We start from the raw sequence: 17,678 nt of genomic DNA on the forward strand, positions 1-17,678 counted from the left end.
GCATTGATTCACTGAGGATGTGTCTTGTCAACTGCTTCCTGCTTGACCTGCAAATGCCAAGTTAGTCAGGAGTAGGCTTAAATAAAAGTCACTGCAGTTCAGCCTGACTTACTGATTACTGGGGCTGGTTTCTTACCAAAACTGTGGGAATCGGTTATTCCAAATAGCTAGGTGGAGTCAGGCAGCTTCACGTGGCCGTTGCTCTTGACTCCTCAGTCCCCAACTCTTAACCCATATCTGTTTTCTTGTCTATGCAATGGTGAACCTGTTCTCTCTGGCCTTAAGATTATTGCTGAATTTTCTACTGATTGCTGGTGATATTTGAACCTCTAAGCAGAGTTAGTTATTATCATCATTGCAATTACGTTTCTACTATAAATTTTTTTGAGTTACAATCACAATGTTATCAGAACATCTTTTGATAACATTTCCTTTATTTTAGATAATGATTTCAGTACCAAGGAGACTTTATTGCTAGATCCAACTCACTGTTGTGCATTAAATTTTGTCTCAGATCTAATCAACTTTGGTGTAAAGTAAAAATGAGGTCAGAATGCTCACTAATTCATGGCCTGAGCTGTCCTTATAAGAGCAAAACTGAATAGTTGCATATATCATTGAAACATTTCATTGATTTATTTTCCTTATTTATATTGATATTCTCTTTACAGAAGTACTATAGCAATATGGAATTCTGTGTTATTAGATTCCTAATCTTAATTATCAAATACCAAAAAAAAATAAACTTCACAAAAACCAACCAATAAACAAAACAACAGAAAGCAAACAAAAATAATAACTTTTTCTAGTTTTGTCATAATGTTAGTGTAAACCATTCTTCTTACAAGTTGTATATTTAGAACCCCAAATTTCTATGGTACTATGCTCCAAATTAAAGCGTGATGTTTATATTAAAATTCTGAGCCAATTAACTAAGCAGGTACACATCTCTAAATACTACTGGCATTTAAGAATAATAGAGGGATGATTATAATAAACTACCAAATAATGCTTTTACAGATAATATTATGTCAGTTTATCAGCATTGTGTTGATTATCATTCATACATTTCCAGTCTGGAATATAGTAGCTACAAGAATCAAAAAGCAAAACCATAATAAAGCTAGTCTTCCTAGTTTGTGCTTGCCTCCCAAATTAAAAAAAACATTGTTATGTGCCAAAAATGTAAAACTTATTTCAAGAAAATTAACAGGCTACACGGGTAAATTTTGGCAAATGCAACTTTATATTGAAGTTCACACATCTGTATCTTAAAGAATGAGACTCACAGACTCTAATGTATTTCTAAAATACCAGAAATCATAATATAAGCTTTCACAAGTTAAAACTGAAATAATTTAAATTACCAATACACTGAATGTGCAGAAAGTATAAACAAGACTGTGCCTTCAGTAGAATAAATGCTTCACAAATTGTGCAGGATGTCATACTAAGGCTGTGGTCTCCCCTTGACAGCTGACTTAAAATATAAACATACATCAACTGCCTGCTTCTTAGAACACTTTAGAAAGGGTAGCACACCACAGAAGAAAATCTCATTATTTCAGTGATGTGCACTTTAAGTTTCAAACCATGTGAGAAAAAAGGAAAAAGTAATAAATGATCTTCCATGCACTTTTAGATGCATGACCATGACCGGTTACTGATTTGATTTCCCTTGGCTATTTGCTCCAATGCTAAATAAGATGAAGGATGCTAGATAACCCTTTAAGGCAACATGTGTTTATTCTGCATTATTAGAACTGCTCAGTTGTGACAGGCTGGTACCATTAATGTTGCCTCCCAGACCAATATCTAGCATTTGTAAAATATAAATGAATTGGAAAAACTTTATACCAAATCAACAAAAACCACATAATACAGTTCAATGCTAGCAATCTTACTAGTAGATGAGGAAAGTGGTATTTAGAAATAGCAATGTATTAATACAAAAAAAGTAAACTCTAATTGGAACCAATATACTGCTTTGGAATGCTCCCCAGAACTTACAAGGCGGTTTTTAAAGTGTGATATTCCAATAATTCATTGGCACGTCTTTAGTGGATTACAGTACTTTAAGTCCCCAAATATTTTAGTCTTTGCAAAACAATAGTAGTATGAAATGTTTTAAAGTCTTCAAACTTCTAAAATTAGTTTTTATCAACACATTTACCTCATGTCAACTTAATTTATTAAGATGTCCAATGCTAATTGTTTTTTGATGTTTTTTCATATGTAGTGACATACAGAGCATTTAGCACTGATACTTAGCACCTGCTACTTTCATTATCTAGTTTTTGACCACATAAAGAAACTTAGGGCAGTGGTTCAGTCCCTTCTTAATTACAAACCTTTGCTGGCAGTCAGCAGGATCACTCTGAGATTTAAAATAGGATTATAGGTGAACTATTGCAAAGACTGCAGAATGTTGCCCAAATCCTTAAAACTGCTGATTCCATTCTTGAATTTCTTCGCAAAATATGGCTATGGGCCACAATTGCTCAGCAGAGAAGGTTAGTTTTCACAAGGCTAAAGATTTACAGATGCTCCCTCATATAACACAGTAAGGTTCCCTTGGTAACCTGGATTTTCTGCAGTAAAGAAGGGTTGTGCTGAAACAGCGCCTCAGCTCCCTGTTTGAGAAAATGCAGACAAAAGGATTGATTCCTGCTTGGGCAAAACTCATCCAGACAGCAGCTGTTAGAAATCCCCCTGGTACTACAGGCCCTCTTGCAAAAACTCTCCAATAACAGGCCACCAGGTAAGGGCCCCACAAGGTTAGAAACAGAAAAGTCATTATATAGAACATTCTGCTGATTCTTTTCTCCATTTTGAACTCGTCTAAGACCAATAGCCTTCTTCTGCCTGTGGTGTTTGCATTTTGCCTGATGCCCAGCAAGGTGGGTGGTGTGGGACCCCTTCCAAATCCTGCTAGCCAATTGGCAGCTGCCTGGCCACTGGCTCCAGGACCATGAAAAGTCCAGTTCTGGCTGACTGCTGCTACAAACTGGACTGGCTTCATTTTCCTTCGATCGTGGACGAAAAATATCAGCTTGAGGTAGACAAGCTGTGTGGCTAGGAGGATGAGAGCAAGAAGCAGCATAAATCCTAAGGAATCATTAGCCCTGAAGGAGCGGTGTTGGAAGGTGCATTGATCTTCCTCCCTAATGAATGAGTAAGTGCCCACGTCTAAAACCGGGGGAAATGCCATGGCCACAGACAGAGTCCACACCATACAGATCACAGCCAGACACGTCCAAAAGGTCAGCCTCTTTGTATAGAAGCGGTGATGGGCGATAGCTAAGTATCTGGTGACACTGATGCAGAAGAGCATGAAAGCAGTGTGGAAACAGGACAAAACCCCCAGAAAGGCAATCACTTTGCAAGTCAGAGTCCCATAAGTCCAGGTAGAGCCATTTTTGACAGAGTTGAACACAAATGGGAAACAAATTGCAGATCTGAGGATATCTGAACAGCAAAGATCCAACAGGAAGTAGTAAGGTGCTCTATGCAAGGTCTTATCTTTCACTAGCAAAATGGAGATCAGGAGGTTGCCCACCACGCTGACTCCTATTATGAAACCCAAGGAAGTCAGTTTCAGAAAGGCTGTTAAAGGCGAGAGATTTTGCAAAATGTTGTCAGCTGCATGGCTATAGTTCGCCATAGATGGATGGAGGATAAGGATACAGCCTCAGTCAAGTCTCATGATCTAGATATAAGAACAAGGAAAAGATAGATCCATACATTTTACTGAAAATATAATCCACAAAGAGAACTGATCTGATCTGCAGTCATGCTTCCTCTTTTCTTCCACTTGTTTTGCCATCAGAATATCTGAAAAAAAAAAAAAGCTATCAGTTCTTAAGTTAACAAGCAATGATGTCAGACAGTGCTAACAAAGCTGTTCACTTATGGGGAAGCAAATAAAGTTTTAATTTTGAATACTAATATTTGCTTTACTAAATATTTTTGCTGGAGATTTCAGAGAATTGGCTTGTTTAGTTTTTCAAGCTAAGTGAATTTTAAAATGTCCCTATTTTGGACAATATACATTTGATAGGGTAACTTTAGGAGAGAAGGAATAAAATGTCCCATTCTTGTAAAATATGCCAGTCCAGGAATTAACCACTAGAATTGCAATGGAATCTACAAGATTGCTATTAGGAGGCAAAGACACTACCTACATTTATTTGAGATCTATTAGTATCTGGCAGTGTTTCACAGGCAGCTTCTCTGTTTGATGTGGGTCCAAAGAACCCGTGCAAAATATATCTTAAGTGCCACTATTCATGCTGCATAAGAGTATTTGTTGATTCATCTTAAAGCAAAATTTCAAAATTAACTTCAAAATTAATAGGAACTTACTTGTCCCAAGATTTGATGTGATTTAATCATTTGTCTTTCCCTCTCCACCCTACCCCCCATTTCTGGCAAATCTTTTAAGCCCACATGATTATTAAAATGGTTAATGTAAATATTGGACAGGGAAACACACCCAGAGGAATAATGCACTTCCATTTGTAAACCTTGGCTGCCTGGATTCAAATGAATATAACATGAACCTGTATTTCTTGGGCAATTAAGCCTTTCCCATTTACACGGATAACCTTTGTTGCAAATCACAAGTGGCTGCTTTTTAAAACAAAATGCACATTGTCTCGTAGGTGCCTGGACCACACCAGGGAAATCGGCGTCCTCTGTTATTCCCACCAAGCGTGTTTCCTTTGCCACTTCTCACTGGCCCGGAATATGCTGGTGGAAGCCCAGGCAAAACTGCGTTCAATGATTTTAATTTCCCCACCGGTACATCCTCGGGTAAATACCGATCGCATCATGCAACATTACGAAACCTGAAATCCGCCACCCCTGGATTTATAATGGGGGGAGGGTGGAGGAGGGGGAGAGGGAGACAGACATGCATTACATACGCGAAGATGGGGAGAGAGATTGCTTCTGTGCTGCAAAGGAACCGTTCCCGGTGATTCGCAGTCTGATATTCCTCAGTCTTGTAAGGCTTTCCAGAAATGGAGCTCTCAGTAAGCCCTACTGAAGATGCATTGTCTGAATGTACTTCCATTATGCAGTTTATTGTCACAAAACACACACACACACACACACACACAGACACACACACACACACACACACACACACAACCTGAGGGAGGGCTCTTTCTCGGTGAACCTGCAGTTTCATCAACACTGTGCATTCCCCCACATCCCCCAAACTTAACCAAGAGTATATCCTCCTACCTGTTGGTGTTGGATATCCCGACAGACTATAGCTTCTTTCTATAAATTGCTGATTTTTTTCTTTTTCTTTTTTTTTTCTTTTTCTTTTTTCTTTTTCTTTTTTTCTTTTTTTTTTTTTTTTTTTTTGCCTTAGTGCCTTGACTGAGCATCCAGGCAGGGCTCGGCGGCGCCTGCGCGCTGGAGCCTCCTTGAGCTCCAGCCGCGTCCTCCCCTGTCGCAGCGGCACCGTCTCCCCCAGTAACGCAGGGGCCGCGGCGGCGGCGGCTGCGGTGGCGAGGGCGGCGGCGGGGCTGCTTCAGCCTCTGTGGAACCAACAGGAACCCCTACCTGTCTCCAGAGCTGGCTGGGTTTATTGACTGCCCTGTCCAGTCCAACTGGCAGCATTAAGCTTTTGTCCCTTCGTGGCTGCTTCTGAACTTTTCCCTCCCCGCATTTGTAGTGGGGGGCTGGAAAGGCCCTTTCAGGACCTCAGGCCCATCCTCTTCCCAAAGGCAGCGCACGAGGAAGTCACAGTGCCCGGGACGCCCGCCCCCTCCCTCAGCTTCCCGGAACCCTAACCTTCCCCAGACACTTTCTTCCCTTTTCTTTTAGGGTGGTCCAAACCACCGGAGGCTTCTTTTATATATATATATTTTTAAGTGATGTCTCCAGCTAACCTTTAAATTTGCAGGTTAGCTGGAAAAAGACAAGAAAAGAATGGGAAAAAAGAAAAAAAGTTATTTATTTATTGATTGATTTTTTTCCCACAGTTAAAAATCTTGTCAATGGGGAAGAAGGGAAGGCACGTTAGGGCAGCTCTCTCTTTGTTAGTCATCTTCTATTCTCCAATGCACACAAATATGCGTAAAAGTAGGGAGAAAGCTAAGTTCAGAGGACAACTACAATATGATTTACATTCAGTCTACCTTAAAGGATGTCACTAAAGAATCAGGCTTATAAAATGTTTAAATGGCTATTCCTGGCATTCCACCCCACCAAGCAACAGTATTCCTTTTCCCTTCTTACAAGTTCCGCTGACCAATGATGGGTGATGTCAAAGCAGTTATGTGTACGAGTTTCCTTTTTTCCCCTTTGTTATTACAGATGAAAAATACTAGAAATATAACAAATACGTAAAACTTACACCAGTCCAAAAGGTCGGATGATACCACAGACACCACAAAGCCTGACACGTGGGTGCTTAGGAATGCCTCTAGAATCATGCATTTTCTTATTTTACCATTTCCGAAGAGTTTTGTTTGTGGAGGTGATATAAAATTTTAAGCAACAACTTCCCAGTTCTCCTACCCAAAACTAGCAGACACGCTTTCATTAATTCCCAATGTAAAACGTCTGGTTCTTTTTCTGCATGCTTTTTGCTTTATAATAATCTGTTAATGAAACAAAAAATAAAAATCTTCTCTACAGTAATAATCTGATCTCCAGACAGCAGTAAAATACCTCATTGCTGGGTGGTGAGATTGTGACATTCAGGGGAACTCAGGCCAATCAGCATACAGATAATATGGGTTAATTTACATACTGTATTTCTATTGGATGAGCCGAGGTAAAGCCTTATCTTGATGTCACAGTCGTTACACAAAGCCCTATGTTGGTAATACTGAAATGATGTTAAATTTCCCTGATTTGTTCTTGAATTTCCTACGTCCATTTAAATACATGGATAATAGTTTGTTTTTTTAGAAAAGAATATACACAAGGCACTAAACTTTGGCATTCCCTTAACCTAGAAAAATCAATCCTACAGCCATGCTGGAAGTAACTTGAGGGCATTTCCATTCAAATAAAACATTCCACTTTTTGCAAAGCAAATGAATTCAAAACTTAAAACCATGTGGTGGTTTGCAACTTCTAAGTAAAATGTCAAATTCGTTTTTATGAAACTACAAATCACTTCAACTTGTGCTTTTTTGCTTCCCAATAAATGCTTCAATGTACTTTGCAAAGAGTTATTTCCTGAATTTTTACAGTTTTAAAAAATGTATGGAATAAGAGGCTTAAGTTTGCTGAAGATTCATGATTGGTCAGATGTTAGGTTGTACAGATTAGGGAAAAGCTATTTAAAAGTAAGTTTAAAAAGTCACTGCACTGCCAGGCCATGAAGCAGTAATATACTCTGCCAAAAGTTATAGGGCCAAGATCCAAGGGTTTTAACTAGTCTTATTCTTTAAGCAGATATTGATTCCTTAAAATTAAGGGAGAGGGTATATGTGTATGCAATATTCTTTCATATCCACATCTCAGGGTATAGTAAAGCTATTTTTTTCCTTTGCAGTTGAGCACAGTTATATCCACTAATTCTTCAGCTTTTCCAGCTGTTGGATAAGAATGTCATTTTCTTGCCTCACAAGGGGACTCAAGAAATTAATGAGATATTTTCCATCTAGCTCATTAACTCTACTGGAGAAAACATTGGAAGCTACATCTTTCATCAGCAGGGCTTTAAAAAATATGTTTAATAGCTGACAAAAGTTTCATATCATCTACAAGTTCTCAAATGTAAAGTTATTGCTTCAAATTGTTTAGATCATAGGCTTAATTGGTCTTAACTAATTTCTTTTTTTTTTATCCCCTACATCACCAAACCCAGAAAATTTGATTTTCAGGTTAAGAGTAAAAGAACAAAGCAAATACAACAAAACTATATGCCCTAATCCTTGAGTTTGAAGGGTTCTGAAGATTTACAAACTGTTGGAATATTACATGTACTATATTGATCAGTGTATTAGGAAAACTGATATAATTTGCTTAATTTGGTTCTTATAAAAAGTACATACTATTTTATTTTAAAAACCAATGACCTTGCTTTCAAAATTAATCTATTTCAGATTTTTGCCAACTGATGCATAGTATCATGATCAGCAAAAACAGTGTTTTTTTCTGTGCATTGTTTACATGAAAGTGTGTGTCAGGAAATAACACTTGGTAATTGCAGAGAATAATAGACTAGAATAAACATTCTAAATAAAAGATTTTTAGTAATTCATTTCAAATGACATGTCTTCTGCTTAAAGCATAAAACGTGTGTCTCTGGTGCTCTCAACTGTTACCAAAATTTAAAGTTGTATATGAAAAAGAGCCTTTTTAAAGTTTTCTTTAAAATTTTAACTATCTTTTTGATGGGGTTGTTTGTTTTTTTCCTGTAAATTTGTTTGAGCTCATTGTAGATTCTGGATATTAGCCCTTTGTCAGATGAGTAGGTTGTGAAAATTTTCTCCCATTTTGTAGGTTGCCTGTTCACTCTGATGGTAGTGTCTTTTGCTGTGCAGAAGCTCTTTAGTTTAACCAGATCCCATTTGTCAATTTTGGCTTTTGTTGCCATTGCTTTTGGTGTTTTAGACATGAAGTCCTTGCCCATGCCTATGTCCTGAATGGTATTGCCTAGGTTTTCTTCTAGGGTTTTTATGGTTTTAGGTCTAACGTTTAAGTCTTTAATCCATCTTGAATTAATTTTTGTATAAGGTGTAAGGAAGGGATCCAGTTTCAGCTTTCTACATATGGCTGGCCAGTTTTCCCAGCACCATTTATTAAATAGGGAATCCTTTCCCCATTGCTTGTTTTTCTTAGGTTTGTCAAAGATCAGATAGTTGTAGATATGTGGCGTTATTTCTGAGGCGTCTGTTCTGTTCCATTGATCTATATCTCTGTTTTGGTACCAGTACCATGCTGTTTTGGTTACTGTAGCCTTGTAGTATAGTTTGAAGTCAGGTAGCGTGATGCCTCCAGCTTTGTTCTTTCGGCTTAGGATTGACTTGGCGATGTGGGCTCTTTTTTGGTTCCATATGAACTTTAAAGTAGTTTTTTCCAATTCTGTGAAGAAAGTCATTGGTAGCTTGATGGGGATGGCATTGAATCTATAAATTACCTTGGGCAGTATGGTCATTTTCATGATATTGATTCTTCCTACCCATGAGCATGGAATGTTCTTCCATTTCTTTGTATCCTCTTTTATTTCATTGAGCAGTGGTTTGTAGTTCTCCTTGAAGAGGTCCTTCACATCCCTTGTAAGTTGGATTCCTAGGTATTTTATTCTCTTTGAAGCAATTGTGAATGGGAGTTCACTCATGATTTGGCTCTCTGTCTGTCTGTTATTTATGTATAAGAATGCTTGTGACTTTTGTACATTGATTTTGTATCCTGAGACTTTGCTGAAGTTGCTCATCAGCTTAAGGAGATTTTGGGCTGTGACAGTGGGGTTTTTTAGATATACAATCATGTCATCTGCAGACAGGGACAATTTGACTTCCTCTTTTCCTAATTGAATACCCTTTATTTCCTTCTTCTGCCTAATTGCCCTGGCCAGAACTTCCAACACTATGTTGAATAGGAGTGGTGAGAGAGGGCATCCCTGTCTTGTGCCAGTTTTCAAAGGGAATGCTTCCAGTTTTTGCACGAACAGACACTTCCCAAAAGAAGACATTTATGTAGCCAAAAAACACATGAAAAAATGCTCACCATCACTGGCCATCAGGGAAATGCAAATCAAAACCACAATGAGATACCATCTCACACCTGTTCGAATGGCAATCATTAAAAAGTCAGGAAACAACAGGTGCTGGAGAGGATGTGGAGAAATAGGAACACTTTTACACTGTTGGTGGGACTGTAAACTAGTTCAACCATTGTGGAAGTCAGTGTGGTGATTCCTCAGGGATCTAGAACTAGAAATACCATTTGACCCAGCCGTCCCATTACTGGGTATATACCCAAAGGACTATAAATCATGCTGCTATAAAGACACATGCACACGTATGTTTATTGCGGCACTATTCACAATAGCAAAGACTTGGAACCAACCCAAATGTCCAACAATGATAGACTGGATTAAGAAAATGTGGCACATATACACCATGGAATACTATGCAGCCATAAAAAATGATGAGTTCATGTCCTTTGTAGGGACATGAATGAAATTGGAAATCATCATTCCCAGTAAACTATCACAAGAACAAAAAACCAAACACCACATATTCTCACTCATAGGTGGGAATTGAACAATGAGAACACATGGACACAGGAGGGGAACATCACACTCTGGGGACTGTTGTGGGGTGGGGGGAGGGGGGAGAGATAGCTTTAGGAGATATACCTAATGCTAAATGATGAGTTAATGGGTGCAGCACACCAGCATGGCACATGTATGCATATGTAACTAACCTGCACATTTTGCACATGTACCCTAAAACGTAAAGTATAATTTAAAAAAAAAAAGACTGGGAAAAAAAACTTTAGCTATCTTGGTAAGAAAGGCTCTCATTGGGGGTTTTTGCACAGAAACACTTTCTGATTGATTATTAAAAAAAAAATCACCAACCTGGAATAAGTGACCCACAGAAAGGGAGATTATACATCTCCCTTTTTTGATAATGGTTTTCATGTCTTAGTTGATAATGGTTTTCACATCTTAGGTGCTGCAAAAAGTGACCTTTTTCACAGTGACATCTAAGTAACTGAAAGTTTTTAGGGCATTATATTCATCTCTTTGAGGAGCAGAATGGTGAAATAATATGCTAGACAAATCATGACTTGGGAGTTGGGAATAACTATAATTGTGAACATCCCAAACAGTGAAATTTTTTCAGAATGTTAATGAGTTTTTAAAAGATTAAAAATCTGGCATGTTTCTTTCCAAAATGCTAGAAGGTTCATTTGTTAGACTTTTCTCTCTGCTCTGCCCCATAACAGGTTCCAAAGTGTTAATGTAATTCATTTTTAATTTTAAAGTTAACTGCCAGGCTTTTGAAAACTCAGCAGTTTGCCTTTTCTTCTTCCCTTTATGTTGACAATTTCCTCCTCTCAGAAAACTTTAAGACTTGTTCCTTTATTCAATTTATTTAACAAATATTTCTTGAGCTCCTCCTACTCTGTATGAGGCAATGTGCTAGATCTTGCAAGAAATAAGAAATCGGGAGGTAGGACCAGTTTACAGGTGGACACATCACAGTAGGGAAAGCCTGAACTGATGGAAGTGGAGCAGGAAAAATGAAGAGAAGCAAAGTAAGAGGAGCCATATTTCTTATGGAGTAATTGGCTCAGGGAAGCAAAGGAGATCAAGGGGTAAGAACAGACTCTCAGGTTTGGAACTTGGAGAAGAACTGGGAGGCAGAAGACACCATTAACCAGAGGAAACAAAAGTTAAAAAGGAAGGAGCTGGTTTGGTAAGGAAAAGAATGAGTTAATTTTAGACATGCTGAATGTGAAATGCTGGTGGAATATTCAAATGTTGATGTGTTATACTTAGTTGGAAGTGAAGAGCCCAAATTCAGAAAGTACTTATAGAGAAACTATTGGGCGGCATTGCCAAGGGAGAGATTGCTGAGAGAGAAGAAGGTTGAGGTTAAATAGATAAACAAGTATGCCCATTCCCCTCCATCTGAACAAACCGAAAAACAAAGAGAATGCCTACATATAAGAAACAGGAAGATCATGGAAGAACCAGACGTAAAACAAACCAAAAGAGGAGGATCATCTATGTTATAGACCCTGAGGGAGGAGAGAATTTCAAAGAAGGAGTGGTCATCAGTGTCAGTTGTGACTCGGAGATTTAGAAGAACAACACATAAGAAGATATCCTTGGATCTGGGGATGATGAAAATCATTAGCAATCTTTGAGAAAGCAGTTTCAGAAGAGAAAGTCAGAGTATAAGGGATTAACAAGTGAGGGACACAGGCTTAAAGGTTTATGAGGTCAGGCTAAGAAACTATTTTGTCATTAATGACAGCACTGTCTCAGTGATAAAGGTTTGAGTGAATTCTCTTGATGTTTTATGAACAAAGTGATGGTTATTTAAATAAATACAGCATGGTTTCTTCTTCTGGAAGTCTTTAAGCTCTTTTTATATTACACATTACTGAAATGTGACCCTGTGAATGAGAAGAGCAAATGCAAGTTTTCCTACTAGTGCCTGGTAAAACTTTAGAGCTTAGAGGAAAAGCCCTTTGTCTGTTAAAATATTCTAAATTGTCTCATTCAGCTTTGCCTTTTTTTTTTTTTAAGATGCAGTTAGCCTCAACCACGTAAAACAAAAAAGTGACCCCCACATGGGTATGTCATGGGTGTGAATGTGTGTGCATGTGAATGTATTGGAAAGGTAGGTGGGAAGAAGAAGCAAGTGTTGGTAAAATAATTAAGAAATAGAAAGTTAATTTAATATTGAGGTTAATGGAGAGTCACACATATCTTACATGCATTGTAAATTTTCATGAAATAAAAATGCAATATAATTTTTAAAACTCTAGAAGTATGAGGTATTTTTTCTTTGACTATTCAGAGGTTATCTCAGTCATACAGTGCATTAGGACCATTATTATGAGCATGTGTTATATGATATGAGCAGATTACGGTTATTTAAGCTTTTGTAGTGTTCAGCTTTTTGACAAATGAACGTAATTAAAACATGGCTGAAAGTAAAGACTCTAAGATAAGTAAAGTTATCTTAGACTCTAATTAAAGAGCTTCTCATATTGACTAACCAAACTTGCATTCTGTTTAGTCCTTCCACTTTCATTTCTCTTATTTTTTTTAAACTTTACAACTTAACCCTATAAAATAAAAACAAAGACAAAACTAAAATTCCCACCCCTCATAAATATGGTTACTACTTTAATTTGGTTAACATTTGGTTAAAGCAGAAGTATGCTATCATCTGTCTAATTTCACATTAAAAAGGACTATATTAAGAATAAGTCCTGGGGGTAGCATTATTTCATTCACTTAATGAATGTTCTAGACTCCATGAGAATATGAGCTCTATTATTTTGTCACTGTTCATCCCTGGCACATCAAAGATACTGGATACATTTTTGTTCAATGGGAATTTATGACCCTACTACATAAAAAATGCTGTATTAGGCACTGTTGGGGAGGATATAAAAGAGGAAGAAAGACAATGGCACAGGCTCCAACTGGACTCCATGTTTTTCTTAATTTCATAAGGTTGGGATAATTATTTGTATGATGGGCAGAAAGTTTTTTTGGCCAAAGATTTACTCTGGATTTGGGGGAATTTTGTTTGCTTTTTAGCCTTGTTACATTAGTGTTTACATAATTCTTTATTTGCTTTACTACTCAGTAATTTTAAACCATTTTCTAATAAGTTAATGTCTGTCATGCAGATTATGAGCCAAGAGCAGATATTTTATGCCTTGAGCTCATAACCTGGTGCTCAAATAGATGACAAAATATCTGCAGCTTTTATCTGGCTTTGGACTTTAATTTGGATCATTACTTTTTTAATAGCCAAAAGGGTGGTGCATCCTGAAAAAAAGACCTTAATTTATCAGTACAGAAGTAAAAAGCTCAATAGTATAAAAATAAACTTTTAAATGATGGATACTTTCTGCTCTAATTTTGCCTGTGGATTATTAATAATTACCTATAGGACAGAAAGCAAAGGGGTTGAAACAGAAACTGGTTGTTTCTCAGAAAAAGACTGCAAGATGATGTTAATCTTGGGTAAAAATCAGGATTATAGTTTATTGCATTTTCTTTGTCCTCCTTTTAAAAGATATTCCTTCCCCTTCTTTACCAAGCATAAATTAGAGCTGAATATAAGAAGTTCTCATATAAAATAGTGCTTATTCATCTTACTAATTGAATATAATAAAAAAAAAGCTACCAGCCAAATCACTCTTTAAGTCCTCTAAGCTTGAACACAGTTCAGAGCTGATAATAAGATTTTCTAATCTCTGGAACAAGGAAGCACAGAACGAAACCTCCAACAATTCAAAACAGGGCGGCAGCAGCTCACTTTCAGAAGGTAGTAATGACTAGGGCTGGGTGATATAATTTCAGCACATAGAATTTGGTTGGGATTGCCTTTCTCCTTTATCTGATCTAGAATCACAGCATCCTGTATTGACAGTTGATATGTGATTTATAGCAGTTGTTTTCTGGCATGGCTATAGTTAATGGGCCGTTAATCATTTCTAAGTGATATAAAGAATACTGTTGCATGCACGTATTATGAAAAATGTGTCTTGTTTATAGAGATTGAAAATACCAAATGCCTTACATCTACAAACTCTATAATCTGTACTTCTAGCTGTTACCCATCATCTCTCTGAATGGCACTATACTGCATAGTGGTGGGCATGTGAACAAGCTTAGGAGGTGGAGGTAGGAATGGTCCCATGCCCAGGGTTCCAATATTTTTTGACTTGTGCATTTCATATCACTTAATCCTGATTGTGATTGTAGAATAAAGGTATGATTCTAACACTTTCAGGATTAGTTTCTAGCTGTTTGGGCAAACAGTTGTCTAGGTAAACTGAAAGGCAGTATTCCAGGTAAAAAACTGGAAGGCATCCGGGTAAATGACCTATCCTCTTGTGAGAATTCTGAATGTGGAAATTTCTGGCAATTTTAATTAGTCTGGTGCCTCCTCTAGTTACTATGGGGGTGTGGTGTGCAGCTCCAGGACTGCTATCATTTTGTTTTTACTTGTATTAAATCCTTCAACAACCACAGGTCTTTGTAAGCTCCAACTTTTTTCTAGCAGGTTTCTTCTAAGGGAGCCATGGGTCTTTTGCATTTCTTTCATAGTAGATCCGATCAGTTAATTAAAAACAACAATTCCATCACATAAAATTTAAAATTTCCTCTCAGGCATTCACCAGTTCAGGAATGTTCTGTATACAGGTACAGTTGTATATGCTCCATAGCATTATATAAAATACTTTCACATACATTGGCTCTTCTACATGTAAAACATTTATGCTTGAGTCAGGGACTAAGACCCAGTTGGTCTGCAGACTCGGGCCAGAGAGTGTTTTCCATTACACCAGGCAGCTCTTCAGCAGTCAGCCTCCAATAAGCAAAGTCAGAACATTGTGTGATCTGCTCTCCACTTACAATCTAAACAGTTCTAAAATTTGATTTTAAAAGGCCCTTAGAATGGCTCTTAACAACAAGATGAGTGATAACTAGTATTGGCAAGGATGTGGAGAAAAGGGAGCCCCTGTATACTGTTAGTGGAGATGTAAAGTGGTATAGCCATTTTGGAAAATAATATGGAGCTTCCTTAAAAAACTAAAAATAGAATTTCCATATCATCCAGCAATCCCACTTCTGGGTATATATCCAAAGGAATTGAAATCAGTATGTCCAAGAAATATCTGTACTCCCATGTTCATTTCAACATTATTCACAATAGCCAACCTATCCATCATTGTGAATGAATAGACAAAGCTATTACTTCCTTTGATGGAAGCAACGTATCCATCACTGTGGATAAATATATGAAGAAAATTTGGTATATATACACCATGTAGTAATACACAATCTTAAAAAATAAAGAAATTCTGTCTTTTGTGACAACGTAGATGGAATTGGAGGATATTATGGTAAGTGAAATTAACTAGGCACAGAAAAATAAATACTGTGATCTATTTGTGGAGTCTAAAAAAGTCAATCTCACAGAAACAGAGAGTAGAACAGTGGTTACCAGAGGCAATGGATGGCAGGGAGAAGGATGGAGAAAGGGAATATGTTAATCAAAGGGTACAAAGTTTCGGAAAATGTTTTACTGACCTATTGCACTGCAGGTGACCACAGTTAATAATAATGTATTGCATATTTCAAAATTGTTAAAATAGATTTTCTATGTTCTCATCACAACAAAAGATAAATTAGTGAGGTGACTAATATGTTGATTAGCTTGATAGACTCTTTCTATAATGTATACATAGCTCAAAACATCCCATTATACCCCATAAATATAGACGATTATTATTTGTCAATTAAAAAAAATCCTTATCAAAAACATATAAAAGGCACGCTTTTATCTTGGGGATCTTCAAGACTTCATTTTCCAGTTAAGGATTGTTTATTCCGTTCATGCGCTGTTGATTTCTGTAAATTCTAATGGGAGTTAAAGCACATAAATCCTTGGCACTTAGTTGAAAGACTAGAAATCATGCAGCAGCAGTACTTTTGTGTATAGTCTACTTGTTCTCCACTCTATAAATGGTTTGTTTTTTGTGCCATCTGGCATCAAATAGGTGAGATTCTTGCTGGAGTTTCATGATGAGTCTTACTACTACAGAAGAACATACATAACTTGACATTTGGTGAAGAGATGGATTGAATTTTTGATCCTACTCACAAACTATGTTCAAAATAGTGTTTTAGTAAAAAGTCAAGGAAGTTGGATTGATGCATGCCAACGTCACCCTTGAAGTTGTGTATGTATATACACATATGCTTGATATTTAACTTGCTGTCTCTGTCATTTTGATACTGCATAGCTCCAAGAAGACAAGATCTGAGTCTGGGTTGACTGTCTTTGTGTCCCTGTTCCTATAGTAGTGCCTGTTACAAGGTAGGCATTCAGCAATTATTAGTGGAATAAATGAATGAATATTTCCATTTTAAAAAATTATCATAGGGCCGGGGGTGGTGGCTCATTCTTGTAATCCCAGCACAAGGTAGGAGTGTAGCTTGAGGCCGGTAGTTCAAGACCAGCCTGGGAAACATAGTAAGACCTCGTTTCTACTGAATAAAAATAAAATAAATAAAATAAAAAAATTAGCTGGGCATAGTGTCACACAGCTGTAATCCTAACTTTACTCCACAGGCTGAGATGGGAGGATCCCTTGAACCCAGGAGTTCAAGGTTGCAGTGAGCTATGATTGTGCCACTGTATTCCAGCCTAGGCTGCAGAGTGATACTGTCTCATCAAAAAAATTATCACAATTAAAAATTAAATGACTCTTTTGAATCTATTTCTCCTAATAAATCTTCAAGCACTTACGCATCTTTGAAAATAAATTAAAAAATAATCTCTGCCTTCCCTTCAGGAGCTGTACCATATATGATGATTGAAATCTTTTTTCTCACAGTATGTCCACATACTTCTAAAGGACAATATGTTATAGAAAGCCTCAAGTCAACCTAGTAACTATGCAGTATCAAAATTATTGAGAAAGCAAGTTAAATGCCCAGCATGTGTGTATATACACAAGTATTGGGTGAGGTTAACATCAATCCTGAGCTTTTTTGACTTTTTACTAAAACTTCACTTTGAACACAGTCTGTAATAGAATAAAAAAGTATGCATAGTAGACCAACTTACTGATACACTAGAGTGAAAAGGTGTGAAAGCTGAACTTATATCTACTTTGGCAGGACTTGAACTTGGTAATGACCATCAAGCATTGCCTAGATTTGTTGACTTTTAGAGCTGAACCGTTACTCATATGCGCCTAGTTGTAATGATTTATAAATTAATTTTAAATATATTATTTCATTGGATTATAACCTCATCCTTTAAAGTATCATTCTCCTTTCAATATAATGAAAACCAAGTTGAGAGATATGAATAATTAATAGTTATATGGTACTATTAATATGACAAGTTTTGTTCTTCACATTTATTATTTCATTTTCACAAAACCTTATAAGGTAGGTTTTATGATTCCATTTTACT

At 37.1% G+C, this 17,678-nt stretch overlaps 1 protein-coding gene and 1 long non-coding RNA gene across 6 annotated transcripts in view; one reads left to right on the forward strand and one right to left on the reverse strand.

Moving 5' to 3' along the window:
- Positions 1-17,678, forward strand: part of LOC134810558 (uncharacterized) — a 90,372-nt gene that overhangs the window by 26,474 nt on the left and 46,220 nt on the right. The gene's annotated exons all lie outside the window — the stretch shown is intronic.
- On the reverse strand, positions 1,228-5,486 carry GPR85 (G protein-coupled receptor 85). Of its 2 annotated transcripts, XM_016958056.4 has the most exons (3): positions 5,251-5,486; positions 4,929-5,043; positions 1,228-3,834 (listed from the first exon to the last, which is right to left on the reverse strand). In XM_016958056.4, the coding sequence occupies exon 3, from the start codon at positions 3,662-3,664 to the stop codon at positions 2,552-2,554; it is 1,113 nt and encodes a 370-aa protein (XP_016813545.1). In that variant the 5' UTR covers positions 3,665-3,834; positions 4,929-5,043; positions 5,251-5,486; the 3' UTR covers positions 1,228-2,551. The 2 variants fall into 2 exon arrangements, with proteins under 2 accessions (XP_016813545.1, XP_016813546.1); XM_016958057.4 differs by lacking the exon at positions 4,929-5,043 and having other exon boundaries at positions 5,251-5,483.

The sequence above is a fragment of the Pan troglodytes genome, chromosome 6 (genome assembly GCF_028858775.2).
Source record: "Pan troglodytes isolate AG18354 chromosome 6, NHGRI_mPanTro3-v2.0_pri, whole genome shotgun sequence".
Taxonomy (NCBI): domain Eukaryota; kingdom Metazoa; phylum Chordata; class Mammalia; order Primates; family Hominidae; genus Pan; species Pan troglodytes.